At 63.7% G+C, this 13,862-nt stretch overlaps 4 protein-coding genes across 4 annotated transcripts; all 4 read left to right on the plus strand.

The window, feature by feature from the left end:
- Positions 1-494: 494 nt before the first annotated feature.
- On the plus strand, positions 495-2,846 carry LINJ_09_0240 (conserved hypothetical protein; the record flags this gene model as incomplete). Its single annotated transcript, XM_001463444.1, has 1 exon — positions 495-2,846. The coding sequence occupies one exon, from the start codon at positions 495-497 to the stop codon at positions 2,844-2,846; it is 2,352 nt and encodes a 783-aa protein (XP_001463481.1).
- Positions 2,847-3,684: 838 nt separating this feature from the next.
- Positions 3,685-7,566, plus strand: LINJ_09_0250 (putative kinesin; the record flags this gene model as incomplete). Its single annotated transcript, XM_001463445.2, has 1 exon — positions 3,685-7,566. The coding sequence occupies one exon, from the start codon at positions 3,685-3,687 to the stop codon at positions 7,564-7,566; it is 3,882 nt and encodes a 1,293-aa protein (XP_001463482.2).
- Positions 7,567-8,460: 894 nt separating this feature from the next.
- Positions 8,461-9,171, plus strand: LINJ_09_0260 (conserved hypothetical protein; the record flags this gene model as incomplete). Its single annotated transcript, XM_001463446.1, has 1 exon — positions 8,461-9,171. The coding sequence occupies one exon, from the start codon at positions 8,461-8,463 to the stop codon at positions 9,169-9,171; it is 711 nt and encodes a 236-aa protein (XP_001463483.1).
- Positions 9,172-11,224: 2,053 nt separating this feature from the next.
- On the plus strand, positions 11,225-12,661 carry LINJ_09_0270 (putative protein kinase; the record flags this gene model as incomplete). Its single annotated transcript, XM_001463447.1, has 1 exon — positions 11,225-12,661. One exon carries the CDS (start codon positions 11,225-11,227, stop codon positions 12,659-12,661), a length of 1,437 nt encoding a protein of 478 aa, XP_001463484.1.
- Positions 12,662-13,862: the final 1,201 nt, after the last annotated feature.

Below are 13,862 nucleotides of genomic sequence, written 5' to 3' on the forward strand. Positions count from 1 at the left end.
AAAGAGAATAAGCTCTGCTGCTTTCCAGCGGCCAACAGAGGAGTGCATCGCATGTGCGCAGGACTTCTCTTCGCATTCGGCTTCTATCATCGCATCCCTCTCTCTCCATGCACGCACACGCGCAGACGCGGCAAGAGCAAAGACCATTGCCACTCCACTGAAGCGCCGCCTGTTGTGGGGGGAAGGGGTTCGCAGGAGGCGAAACAACCGCAGCAGGCCTCGCGGCATCTGGAGAACACGGCGAAGTGGGACTTGAGGCGCCACAGAGGAGTACTTTATGTGTGCGTGTGCGCGCCAAAGAGAAAGAGGAGCTGTGCTGAATCACATTTGCCTCTCTCCTCCGCTCTCCTTCCCATAAACACCACCACCATCGCCGCGGTGCTCAGGATTAGCAGGTGCATACGCACGTACCAGGAGGCGGCGGAGACGACCCTTCATGCGGCGACGGTCTCACACACCAACATACGCGCTTTCCTTTTCTTTTTCTTTTGCTGATGCTCAGCCTGCTGTTGGAGCTCCTCGTGAGCATCGCGCTATGCGTCGCGCTGGCGTACTTTACATTTCTGAACGTGCCGGTGGAGGCGGAGGAGCCGGGGTCGACGGCAACGGCGTCAGCGGGTGACGGGGTCTCCGCGATGGTGGGGGCTGCTCCCTCTGGTGCCCTCCCCGGAACCGGCAGCGATGGTGCAGAGTACGGCCACGCGTACGACCCGCTCCTTCTCCTGCCGCACGAGCTGCCCCTCTACACGTCGATCACTCGCTACGTCTCCCTGGCGGAGGACACGACGCTCGGCATCGCCTACCGCTGGCTCCTCATCAACGGCCTTCACTACAGCCCTCGCGAGGTGTACGGAGAGCGCCGGCTGCGCGAGTGGGGCTACTGCTACTCCAGCAGCGTCGGCGGACCAAGCGGCGGAAAGGATGTCGACGGTGCTCTGAGCGGCGCTGGCATGCGCGTCAGTGACCGCCCCTCATCTGCGGTCGCCGCCTCGCTCTCCTCGGCGGGTAGTGCCATGGCGGCTAGTCTTGACTCCTCACGTTGTTCTCGTCGCCGTCTGCGCCGCGGCGCGGCAGCGGCCGCCGCCGCCCCGCCAACGCCGCTGCGGAGGGAGAGCGCGCATTGGGTGAATGTTCTCATCCGCTGTGCGGCCTTCCTGTGCCTCGGCGGTGGCACAGTGAAGCCGGAAGTGTGGACAGACCACCTACTCTACGGCGCAGAGAAGGTGTTGGAAAGCGTGAACGTGGGCTACGAGAACCGCATGCGAGCACGTGCGGCGCAGGCGCATGCCGTGGCGGCCCAACTCGCAAGCGCTGCCCATCCATCGCCGCCGCCGCACCGGGCCTCGTCACAGTCTGCGGCGCCGCTGCTTACAGCACCTCGAAAACCGCTCCTGCGCATCCAGCTGCTAGAGCTCGGCTCCGGGCTTCTTGGGGGTACGCTCCGTGACGTACGCCGCCCCCCACTGAGCCTCCACCACGGGGCCAGTGACGCCTCCGGCAGCTCCGCCACACCGGCGAGAGCAACACCGCCAGCCAGACGTGCAGCGACTGCTGCCGCTGCCGGCTCACCGGGCATGGCACCATCGGCGGCTGGTTTTGCCCACCACCACCACCACCACAGCAACAGCAGCGTCAGTAGTGATCACCGTCAGCAGATAAGCTCGCATGCCGCCCTCTACGCCCCCAGCTCCCTCCTCTCGTCCTCCGTGGCAGGCCTCAGCACCGCAATCACAGATGCGGTGTCTTCTGTCACGACTCGCGGCACTGACAGCGCGCATCTCAGCGATCCGGTGGCGGGCGCTCCTGTTGCAGACTACGCCGGCAGCTGCCCTTTGTTTACTGGTGGAGGCGGCGGAGCCAGCAGTGCAGGCGCTCAGCTTGGTGTTGTTCTCCCTCGCGTGGAGGGGGACGTCATCTCAGTGGAGCAGGCCTATAGTGAGGGTTGTCACATGAGGCCACCCACCCCTGCCGCGTCGAACTCGACCCCCGCTCGCGCACTATCCGCGGCCGCGTCTGCCTCGCCGCTGCCACGTGCATCAGCGGCATTCCAACTCCGCTGCTTCGCGGTACCCCTGCTCTACGAAGACCAGCGGTTTCACGTGCGTCTTGGCTGCTGCCTCCCCCTCGGTGCTCTCCTCCCCGTCTCGTTGTGCGTACCGCCGGACGTCCTTACGCTGAACTGCGCCGTCGCCGTACATCGCGTCACCTTCACCGGTCACCTCTACGCCGCATTCCATGGGGCGCGTGTGGAGCTGAGCTTTCCCACCGCTCCGCTCTTCACGGCAGTAGTGAAGGTGATGCCCGACACCAGCGATGCCAGCAGTGGGAGCGGGTCGGTGGCGGAGGTCAGTCACCACGGCGGCTGGGGCATGCGTGCCTCCGGTGGCGGCGGCGTTCATTCCGGTGCGGCGGCGGCGGCGGCGACGACGGCCTTCACCGCAACCTACACGCAGCGCAACGAGGCGACTGTCGTCGGTGGCTCCAGCATTGACGGAGGCCGTGACTCCTACAACGCAGCCGCACGCCCCCCGCTTCCCCCACGGTCTGGGCTGTACAGTAGCGGCAGCAACGCATCTTTAAATCATCATCATCGCAGCGGCATGAGCGGCGGCGGCGGCACGTCAGCAAGCGGATCGTGCTTGAACGAGCACAATGAAAAAGTGCAGGAAGTTGTGCTGCTGGCGGTGCGCCGCCTCATCGAGTCTCTGACGTACCCGAAAGTTCTGGTGGGTGAACTCGTGTGCCGTCGTCCCTCCGGTGCTGGCGGCACAGCGGAAGGCGGTGCGGAGATGCAGCTGCAGCTGAGATGGACTCGGCAGACCGCCTCGCTGCCCCTGTGCATGTGAGAGGCGTGAGGGGAAGCCAACCCTGCCAGACGTGCGCGGGCAGCCCAGCAGAACTGCGCCTCCCCGCGTCCCCCTTCTCTGACTGTGGGATGCGGGAAAGGGAGAGGGAGACAGAGCAAGAGAAGGAAGCTGTCACGCTTCTCCGCCACCACCACCCCTCGCATACAGTTGCCTCACCGCCAAGCGTGCGTGCGTCCCAGAAGCTGCAACCGCGCGTTGCTGTCTCCACAGGCATACGCTTGAGCGAAGAAAAGGATCAGGTGTCACGCGAGAGCAGCAGCAATGCACTGAGTGAAGCGCAAGGAATGCACACAAGACACATGACACAGTTCCCGATCAAGGGTAACGATGGTGCGAGCGCGTGGCGGAAGGTGCGGCGTTGCTGCCGTGAATGAGTGTGTGCCCTCCCCTTCCGCCCCCCTTACATGGGCACTTGTGTCGACGAGGGGTGGGAAGAGGGGGGACAGACGGGCTCCTCTTCACGCCCCGCCTCGCCTCCCATTCACATTCCCCGTTGACCCATTCTCCTCCCGCTCTCGCTCTCCACCTCTGCTGCCCTTTCTTCGCGGATCTCTCACCTCCATCCCCTCTCCACCCCCCCCACCCTAAACATACACACATAGAGGTTTGCGTTTGGTGAGTCGCCGCCGGCGACCTTCCCCTCCCCTCCATTGCCAGAGCCACACTCCACGCACATACACACATACATCCATGTATACCATAGACATACACGCCTACGCCCCGCACTTGTACATAGACACTACTGCACCCCGCCGAGATAAGCCTTGTGCAGCACTCCCTGCCTCTGCGGTAAGAGGGGCTCCCTCATTACACGGTCATGAAGGTGTTCTGCCGTTTTGCTCCGCCGCCGGCGGCAGTCCCCGGTGTGGACGCACCAGCGGGCGGGCACTGTCGTATCCCACGGGAACCAGCTGAGGCCGTCCTCCTCATGCGAGCTGAAGGACCCTCCTCGGCTGCGACAAGGACAACGGCCGCGTCTCCCATGGCCACCGGAGCGCGCGTCTACCTCGCTGACCCGACCACTTTCAGCAAGGCGACGTTCTCCTGCGACGGCGTATTTCTTCCGTCAACACCCACAGCAGCAACACCGGCGGCTATGGCTGCGCAGCAACAACACCTGTACGACGTGACGTGCAAGAGCCTGCTGGTGCCGGCGCCGCGCCCACTCGAGCGGCAACGGCGATGGTGCAGCAGCTCTCCCGTACCGACGGCGGCGCGTCGCATTTACCTCGCCTACGGGCAGACAGCGAGCGGCAAGACGTACAGCCTGTTCGGCGAGACCTCGACGAGCTCTGGCGTCGAGGGACTGTCCCCTGCGGCAGGTGTGGTGCCCCGCTACCTGCACGACGTCTTCAGCAGAAGGAACGGCGCAGTGCAGCGGCGGCGTCTATGCAGCACCGGCCGTGGCAGCGGCGACGGCGCCGCCGATGACGTCTTTGTCGACCTTTCGTGCTTTGAGGTGTACAACGAGGCCGCGACGGATCTGGTGGCGCTCTCCGTCGCGCTGTCGACGATCGACTTCACGTGCTCCACCGGCGCGGCTGGTTTGGCACGAGGTAGCGTGGACCGCCGCCTGAGCTCCAAGACTCCAACTGACGCTGCAGCAGGAGTGACCCCCTCCGTGAGGTCTTCCGACCTACGGCGGCAGCTGCCGGTGTGGATGGCGCACGAACTGTACCGCAGTGAGCAGCAGCCGGACGGCGCTGACGCGTACACGCAAGAGGACTTGTGGGGCACGCGTAGCGAGAGCTCCGCGTCGGTGGAGACAGGCTGCGCCGCGACCGCTGGAGCAGCAGCGGCACCGTTCGCATTATCACCGACCCTGTCGCGGTTTCTAAAGACCGAGTACAAGGCTACTGAAAAGCAGCAGGTGTTACGGTCACTGGAGCGGGCACGATGCACGACCTTCGCCGAAGCTCAAGCGGTCCTGCAGGCCCTGCTTGCTCTGCGGCAGGAGTGCGCCACCCGTCGCAACCAGAGCTCCTCCCGTGGCCATCTCGTCCTGTGCGTCCGGGTCTACGCGCCAGCGGCGCGTGACCATCCGGCAGGTGAGTGGATTATGCAGCACGAGACGGCGTTTGTGGATCTGGCCGGGTCAGAAAGCGGTAAGCTCGCTGATGCCGACGTAGCCGATTTGCACGCCTCTAAGGTGGAGTCCCATCAGCCGAGGCGGCGAGGCCAAGCAGCCACCGGAGCAGCGTCCTCGTCGCGCGCGAGCAGTCTGCACAGCCGCGTCTCACTAGATACCTCCATGCAATCTGGCGTCTCCTCGCAGCACAGCGGCATCAGCAGCGGCACCACTACTGTCAGCTCGGTATATCATCGCTCTCTCCTCCGCCCATCTCCCGAGGAAGACAAGAGGGCGGCACGGGTGCGGCGGCGGCGCGAGACGAGGTCTATCAACGCAAGTCTCCTGGCCCTTCGCAAGGTCTTCCGTGCTCTCTATGAAGCGACGCGGTTGAGCCACACAGCCGTCGCTCAGGGGTCAGCAGCAGCAGCAGCGGCGACTAAACTCCCACGCCGGCCTCCGCTGCACCACGCCCCTTTCAAGGACAGCGCGTTAACGGCGATCCTCGAGCCTTTTCTGGTGCCGCAGCCATCTGCAGCGACTCCATCATCATCCACCTCTCCGAGTGAACCAGAGGGTGCCGCCGCCGTGCAGGTTGTGCTGCTTGTGTGCTGCTCCAGTAGGTCCGTCGACTTCTTCGAGACAGTCGCCTCCCTGCGGTTGGGGGCAGAGGCCGCTGCAGTGAAACCGGAGGTCGTCCTGCGCGCGCTGCCGGTGCAGCAGCGCGCGCAACAACATCAGCTGCACCTCAAGCCACACTACAACAGCGCCGGCCGCCGCCACCGCGAGGGCAGCGGGTGCGCGGCATGTTTGCCTCCGCGGCTCTGCCGCAGCGCGTCGGCCCCGAGTCGACGGTTGGCGCTTTCAGGCGATGAGGATGAACAGGGGGAGGTGGACGACCTCAGCGAGTGCACCACCGCGCCCGGCATCAGGGCTGTGTCAAGTGAGCGTCACGACGGGCGCAGACCTGGTGAGGTCGTCATGAGTGCCGCCGACGCTGCCCGCCTCTGCGATGAGGCTCGCCAGTACAAGAAAACGGCCCAGCAGCTTTACAAGCAGTGCAAGTCACTCTGCGAGAGCTATGACGCATGCGTTGATGAGCTGCAGTGGTGCCGCGCCGCGCTGTCGGAGCGGGACACTCGCGTCGCCGAGCTGGAGGCAGCGCTCGAAAAGGCCACTCGTGCATGCGCAGCAGACTCGTCGAGGCAGCCGCAGCAGCCTCTACCGGAGCCGGTGCAGCCGCGCACCCCAAAAGCAAGCCGCAACAGTATCGCCGCCCACGGATCACCCGCTGCACGAACGCCTCACCCGCTGCGCCTTCAGCGCAGCAGCCGAGAAGCGGCTGCGGATGAGTCCTGTGAAGTCATCCCAGCAGTTAACGACGGGGGTCAGCTGGAGGTGAACCCTGACCCTGTGCCGTCCGCCACAGCGTCGGTCACCGCAGGGAGTATGCGAGCTACTTCCACCAACTCCACAGCACGAGAAGGCAGCGGGCGGTGGATGGTGAGCGTGTCGCCCTTCTCCACCGCGTCGCTCGCAGAAGGAACGGCAGCCCGCATGGCGACGGTGCGCGAGGACGTAGAGAACGTGAAGGACGTTGTCGATGACGCCGGCAGCAGCGGCAACAGCATTCGCCGTCAATCCTGCGGGTCAACCGTTGAGCGGCAGCAGCAGCACGCTCGATGCATCATTGACACGCTCCTGGCGCGGCAGATATTCCCTTCAGACGAGCCAGGGGAACCGACCCAGTCCCTGTCACCACCCTGCGCAAGCTCTCCCTATCCGGTCTTGCCCACGCTCTCAGCGCGCGGCATTGCGGCGTCAGCATCGTCACCAGCGCAGGAGCAGCGGCACGCACGAACTCACAGCAGCTGTCAAGACAGCGATAGCGACGCATGCGTTGCTCAAGGATGCGAGTCCGACAGCGATGGGAGCCCGCTCACAGCGGAGGCGGACGCGGCAGCCGGTGAGCCGGCACGTGCGAAAGAGGTGGCCGAGGCCAGTGTTGCTGTTGCGGCAACCTCTGCTTCCATGTCGGCGCCGCGTCAGTCTTACAACACCGCCCGCTCCTCCTCCGCCGGTGCAACGGCGTCGTCCTTGCTGGAAGGGAGGGGCAGCGTCAGTGTCGGGCGGTCTTCCTGCGACAGTGTCGCGGAGGGGCCGGAGGCTGAGTTAATGGCCTTTCTGTCCTCTGCGGCTACCGCCGTGCAAGGGGTCATTTTACCAGTGGCATCAGCCTCAGCAGTGTTAGCCACTGCGACATGGTCGAAGGACTTGGGCGTCAGTGTGTCGCACACTGTTCCGTACGACTCTCCACTTCGTGCGACGACGAGGCGGATGATCGCCATGTCGATGGATCGCAACCGCGAGGTGCCTCACGCAGAGTCGGCGGTCGGCGGTGATGAGGAGGACGCCGTCGAGGAAGTGGTGATCCGGCTGAAGAAGCAAGGCCACAGTGGCGCTCTTCACATCCCTGCGGCGACCTGTCAGTCGACGGAAACTGTCGGGCATGTCGAGGTGAACGGCAGGGCGGCATCAAAGCCACCCTGTCACAGCCCCTCTCTTGGCGCAGTTTCCTCGGTGCCCGCGACGCCGTCGGCATTGCCCCTGGGGCAGGTGTGCCAACTGTGATGTGAAGAGAAGGGGGGAGCCGGTCGACGTGCTGGAGGGAAGCTGGTGGCGCGCTGGCGTCACGGCGCCCCCTCTACTTCCGCCTCTGTGTGTCCTCTTGCGCTCGCGCTCACCATGTCCGCCACACACATACCTTCATCCGCATTCACTCACAAGCATGCATACAGCCATACGGAGAAGAGGGAGGGTCGCAGATGGCCAATTAACGGCCAAGACACTCGCATCGTGTGGAGACGACAGACTCATCGATGCAGCTGCGCTCGTTTCTTTTTGTGTGTGTGTGTGTGTGTGTGTGTGTTTGCATGTGGCGATCATGCAGCCCTGACGATGGGAGCATCGAGCATCTTGGATTTTTGTGTAGACAGGTAAGGAGAGGGGCGAAAGAGAGTGCCGCCGGATGCACTTGAACTGGGCATCAAGCTCCGCTCACTGTGTGCGCGTGCTTGTGCGGCTTCTCCATGCCTGTGCTCGCACAGCGCTCGCGAAGCAGCAGCGAGGAGGGCTTGGAGGAGGGGAGCGTCGTCCACCTATTTTTCTTCTTCCCCTTCTCCCTTTCTCTGAAGCGATGCAGTCTCCCAGAGACGCATGCACGCGCACACACGCAGATGTGCGCAAGCACATGTTTGTGTGCGTGTATGTGTACGTGCGTCTCGTATTTCCTCCGCTCCCCTCATGCGCTCTCTTCACCAGCCTTCTCGCCCCGCTGCCATTCTTTGCGCTTGGGCTTTCACGCCTTTAGAAAACAGTGCACCCGCACAAAGGCTGCCGCGGTGGCAGAGCAGCGCGGCCTACGCTGGACGCATACCACGGTGCGCGCCGCAAAGTCAGGTTGGCGCCACGCGGCCACACTGACACATACACACACATAACACATGAGGATACGCAAGCAGCGACATGACTTTGGTCTTTGAAGCTCGACGGCTGCCTTTTGGCAGCATCTCTGAGGCGTATGCGGCCCCCATCCAGCCCATCGTAGCCCTCCACGCGCTGGACGAGCTACCCCTGTGGGATCGCTGCATGCTCGTCGCGGTGCTGCCCGTCGTGCAACAACGCCACTCCGCCGGGGCCGCAGCAGCACCGCCGTCGACGGTGGCGCAACCACCACTCACGGGGAGCAGTGGCGATAACGCAGATGCCGCCGCCGCCGCTTCCTGGTCGTCTGCCACGATACGAGCAGCGAATCATGAAGAGAGGGTTAATGCGTCACCAGAGCTGGCGGGAGCGCCGTCCCTCGAGGATGTCACGTTGGCATTGACCATTGTGCGCGCCCTGGATGAGCTGGAGGTGGTGTACGACTCCAGTATCAGTACACGCGCGGAGCTGGAACAGCAGCAGCAGCAGCCGTCTTTGCACGCAGCCTCCCTTGCGGAGGCGCCGCGCCGCGCCTTCAAACAGCCGAAGAAGACGTCCGAAGAGCTTCTGATGGAGCAGCTCCTACAGGAACGCCTTGCTGACACGGCCCCGTATCTCCTGGAGAGCAGCGACGAGGATGGCGAGAAAAGCGCCGAAGCGGCGGTCGACGTCGCCATGTGCTTCACTGTCAAGGGAGAGAGCCTGGGCATCGGGACTGCGAATATATTTGGCGGTCATGGATATCACCCCTGATGAACGCTCTGGCTACGTGTGCCGTTTTGTTGAAGAGAAGCCCCGCTGCCGCAGCAGGGGCAGGACAGCACAGGACCCCCTTCTGCCTCTCTTACCCCTCCTCCTACTCCTCCCAACCTCTTTCCCAGCTCACAAGCGCCGCTACCCGCGTCCTTCGCACGCGTGCGCCTGCGCGCCCACCGCGAGGCAGACACACTCGCTAGCGGTGCTTCGGTAGCATTATGGAGCGGAGAGAGTACGCGCGGGCGTAGGCGCGCTGCCCAGACGAGGACGGGTTAAGAGCTGTTAAGAGCTAACTCCCCCAGCAGCAGTGGTGTGTGCTTCACAGGGAGTAAGACATTCACATCCACCGCAACTACCCGCGCTGTGAGGGGGGTCGCATGGAGGCTCCACCCGAAAACCTCGCGTGCGGCGGCACTCGCCCCCTCCGCTGCCGTGCTCTCGTGCGCATCGATGTGCGCGTTGTAGCGAGATACGCACGCGCCAACATGCAAGATGGGTCGAGTCTACTGCCACAGTCCCTCTCTTACCACCGACCACCTCTTCGCCTTGTCGTCCCTCTCCCTATCCCACCATCACCACCACCACCCACTCACCCACCCAACCCTGCGGCGTCATCACAGCAAGAGAGGGCGCGCAGACTCTTGAAAGGAACTAAAGGGGAAAAACGAGAGAGAGGGACCCAGTGCTGATACGGCGTAGGCACGCACACGCACGCGTGCTGCAGGCGTGGTGAGCGCGGGAACGGGGCGAACAAGAACCGCGCGATTACGGCTACAAAAACGTCAGGGAAAGGAAACGGGAGAGAACCGAAAGAGGTGTGCGGTGCTCCGGCAACCGCAAGATGCAGCAGCAGCCACGTCGCTGCAGCCGCGGCTCTGTATCTCCCTCTTGTGAGGGGTACAGCTATGTAAAGGCGATCATCGTGGAGGAGGGAGAAGAGGGAGGAAAGGAGGATGGGGTGGGCATGGGCGAGGACAGAGGTCCAAGTGTCGGCGGCGGCGACGGTGGCACCAGCTGCGTCAGCAACTCGCCCCTTACTTCCAGTTCGGGCGTCAGCGTTCACGAAGCCCACCCACCGCGGGCGGCGGCCACAGTGGCAACGGCTCCACTGGGGCTAATCGCGTCGGGCTTAGACGAACCTCTGTTCAGTCAGCAGGCGCACCCCCTCCCCACGAAGAGCAGAGTGACTGAGGCGCCGCAAACCCCGCCACCACTACTACATCCAGTTGTCGGTGGCGCCACCAGGGCTGTGGACGCTGGTGATAGGACAAGCACGGCACGAATCATGCGACTAGATCCCGTCGCGCCCTCCTGGCCCTCTTCTTCGGCTCCCCATGCGGCGACCCATCACACGCTGCGCCTCCGACCCTCTGCCGCCTTACTGCAGCCCCCGCCAAGCACGCCGCAGCTGCGCGAGCACGTAGACGAAGAGGTGTGGGCGCCGCCTTCAAAGCGTCTGCGCCCACACCTGAGCAGCCCCACTGCCCCTCCGGCGATGCCTCCTTCGGCAACGGCACCTGGTGGGCTCAGCACTACAGGAGTCGGCAGCAGCCGCTGCCGCGTCTTGCGGCTGCCGCTGCCGAGCAGCAATGCCGCTCCCGCCGACACCGCAACGGCGCCAGCCCATACGCCAGCGTCAGTTGCCGTTGCGGGCAGTGGCAGTCGTGAGGGTGTGGCCACCGCAAGCACCAACGTCTCCGCGCGTGGTGAGGCGCTTAAGGAGGGCAGAGGAGAAGCACTAGAAGAGTCAGAGAGCACAAGAAAGACCAACGAGGAGGCGCAACGTGCGTTAGACACGCCTGCCGATGGCCCTTTGCGTGTCTCACCGGCGTCGCCAGCCGGCGCCACCATCCCTAACCCTGAGGCGACTGGCATCGGTGCCGTGCCTGTGTCAGCGAGCGCGGCGCCGCGCCCAACGCCGTTCCTCACAAGCACTCCCTCGCGCGCCGTGTCTGTCAACGCACCAAACGCCGGGTCGCCCCTGACCGCCACCGTGGGGTCGGCCGTTTCGCAGCAGCCGCAGCAGACCCGGTCGGCCGCACCCGTCGCGATGGGGACAAGCGGCTTCTCACGCCTACGCTCGCTTACACCCACGCCGTATCCCGGCACGCAAGGGTCTCCATACCGTCGTCACCGCTTTGTGGGGGTGAACCTCCCCGGTGCTCCGCCACCGTCCATTGACTTCAGCTCCATTCAGCGCACCGTGAAGGAAGTCTATGAAGTGCACGAGAAGCTCAGCGAGGGCACGTACGGCGAGGTGTTCAAGGGCGTCGACAAGCGAACCGGCGCTGCGGTGGCGCTGAAGCGCATCAAGATGCTGAGCACCCATCAAGGATTTCCCCAGACCTCGCTGCGGGAGGTGATTGCCCTTCGGCACATCCAGAACCAGCGCGAGCGGCTCGAAGAACGACTGCGCAACGACGCGCATCACCGTGGCGCGGTGGCCATCACGGATCCTCTCGCTGAGGTCTCGCAACTGTGTGATGTTCTCCTCTACGATCGGCAGCAGCGCGACATTGTGTTGGTGTTCGCGTACGCCACAGCGAGTCTGGCTGGCCTGTGTCGCCGCCAGTTCGCCTTCACACCATCGGAGATGGCCCTTCTCATGAAGAAGCTTCTCATCGCGGTGCGCAAGCTGCACGAGATGCGCATCATTCACCGGGACATCAAGTCTGACAACGTACTCGTAACGAGTGAGGGCGAGGTGCAGCTGACCGACTTTGGGCTGTGCTCCATCGCAGCGCCTGGGTCGTCGCGATCTGGCACGCATGTGTGGCGGACGCCGAGCGTGATTACTCTGGCCTACCGTCCGCCAGAGATGCTGTTGGGCAGTACCGCGTATGATGAGAAGGTCGATGTGTGGTCGCTTGGGTGCCTGCTCGCTCAGATGTTCCTCCTCGAGCCCCCCTTCTACAGGCACCGCGCGCAGGCGCAGCAGCAGCAGCAACGTGCTCCAGAGCGATCGGCGGCCACGGAGCTCGAGCAGCTCTCCCGCATTACAGAGATTCTGGGGCCACTGCCGCCGGTGAGCGTTTATCACCCGGACTCGTGTCAGCACATGCGGGTTCTAGAGCAGCTGGAAGTGCAGGGGCGCCTGGCGGAGGCTGGGCGAGCAGCACAACCGGCAAACTGGGGCAGGCTGCAGACCATCTTCGAGCCCAGCTTTCTGTATCAGCAGTTCCACGGCTTTCGGGGCTGGTTTGAGGCGGAGTTGGGGCGCTCGCGGCACCAGCCACATCGTCGGCCCACGCAGGCATGCATGGATGTGCTCTGCGCGGCCCTGCAACTCGACCCGCAGCAGCGTCCCACCGCGGCAGAGCTGCTGCGCATGCCGTACTTTACCACCTTGGACGACGCCCCGTTGCTGGGCAGCTATCAACGGGTCCTCCCCGTCACCCCGGAGCGGGAAGCTGAGGTACGCCGCGGTTTCATGACAAAGGTGCAACGATGCGGGGACAGTCACACGCAGCGCCGCCCGCATCAGTGACACACCACACGAGCGCAAGCGCAGCAGCAACAGGCCAGAGGAACCTAGACAGTGCAAGACGCGAGTTTGTGTGCGTGTGCGGTTCCCCAGCGGATTGGTTTCAGTGGCGCCCCACACGCTCTAAAGTCAAGGAACGAAAAAGGCGTCGTGTGTGTGTGTGTGTGTGTGTGTTTTGGCTCCTCTTATTTGCACATAACGGCAGCAGTCGCGCCTACAGGAGACGAGGAAAGCACCGGCGCGTCGCGCACCCACATCCGGGCGATGGTCGTCTGCCGGAAAAAGAGGGGGAGGGAGCGATACAGGGAGGAGAGACGTGTTCATGCGTAGTTGTTGCTTGCCTTTTGGAAGTCCGCCTTCGCAACTCACCCATCGTTGCGGACGCGTGCAGAGGTGGTGGGGTGGGCGTGAGCGTGAGCCTGAGCGTTTTCTCTGTCGTCGTGCTTTACATCCTTCCCTCTCTCTGCGGGTGTGTGCGTAGGCAGCCAATCGCCATCCGTCCTCTTCACCGCCACACCCTCTCGGTCTGTGGGATTGGTGGCTTCGGTGTGCCTCTCCTGCCGCAGCACGGCGTGCGCCACCTTGCTTCCGACACACCTGTGGCCCGCCCTACCCTGCGAAAGCACAAGAAACCGAAAAAAAAATACTAGTAAAAAGAAGAAGCAACTGCAGGGGGCAGCAGCCCATGTGCGTGCACGGAGCAGAGCTGCAGAAGTTCTTCGGAGCTGGCGCCAAGCCTCAAGTCTTTCCATTCCCCCTTCTTTGGTTCTCGCGCTAACGGTCAAGTGTGTGGTAGCACGCCGCTGTGCATGCCCTCCCTTTTTGGCATAGCGTACTCTGTACTCTGCGTGTCGCTTCCGCCTGACGGCCCCCTTCCCATCCCCTCATCCCCATTCCACCTCACCTCCATCCTTCTTCATCGCTTCTCACTCCCCTCTTCTCTCTTCGCACGTCCGCACGCGTTGTCGCGCACACAGAACAGGCACACCTGCGTAAGACATGCGCACACACGGTGACCCGCTATGCACCCCCTGCCCTCCCCACATCCCACATTCCACCGGCCTCCTTACGACATTCACACTCACGTAGGTTTCCAGTGACGTTGTCGCTCACTCCCTTATACACGCATACATATCTATCTTGTGGCCACGCTGCATCCGTGCAGCTGCCTCTCCTCGTGAGCGTAAGTCCCTCCCCTCTTCTT

This window comes from Leishmania infantum, chromosome 9 (genome assembly GCF_000002875.2).
Source record: "Leishmania infantum JPCM5 genome chromosome 9".
NCBI classification, from domain to species: Eukaryota; Euglenozoa; class Kinetoplastea; order Trypanosomatida; family Trypanosomatidae; genus Leishmania; species Leishmania infantum.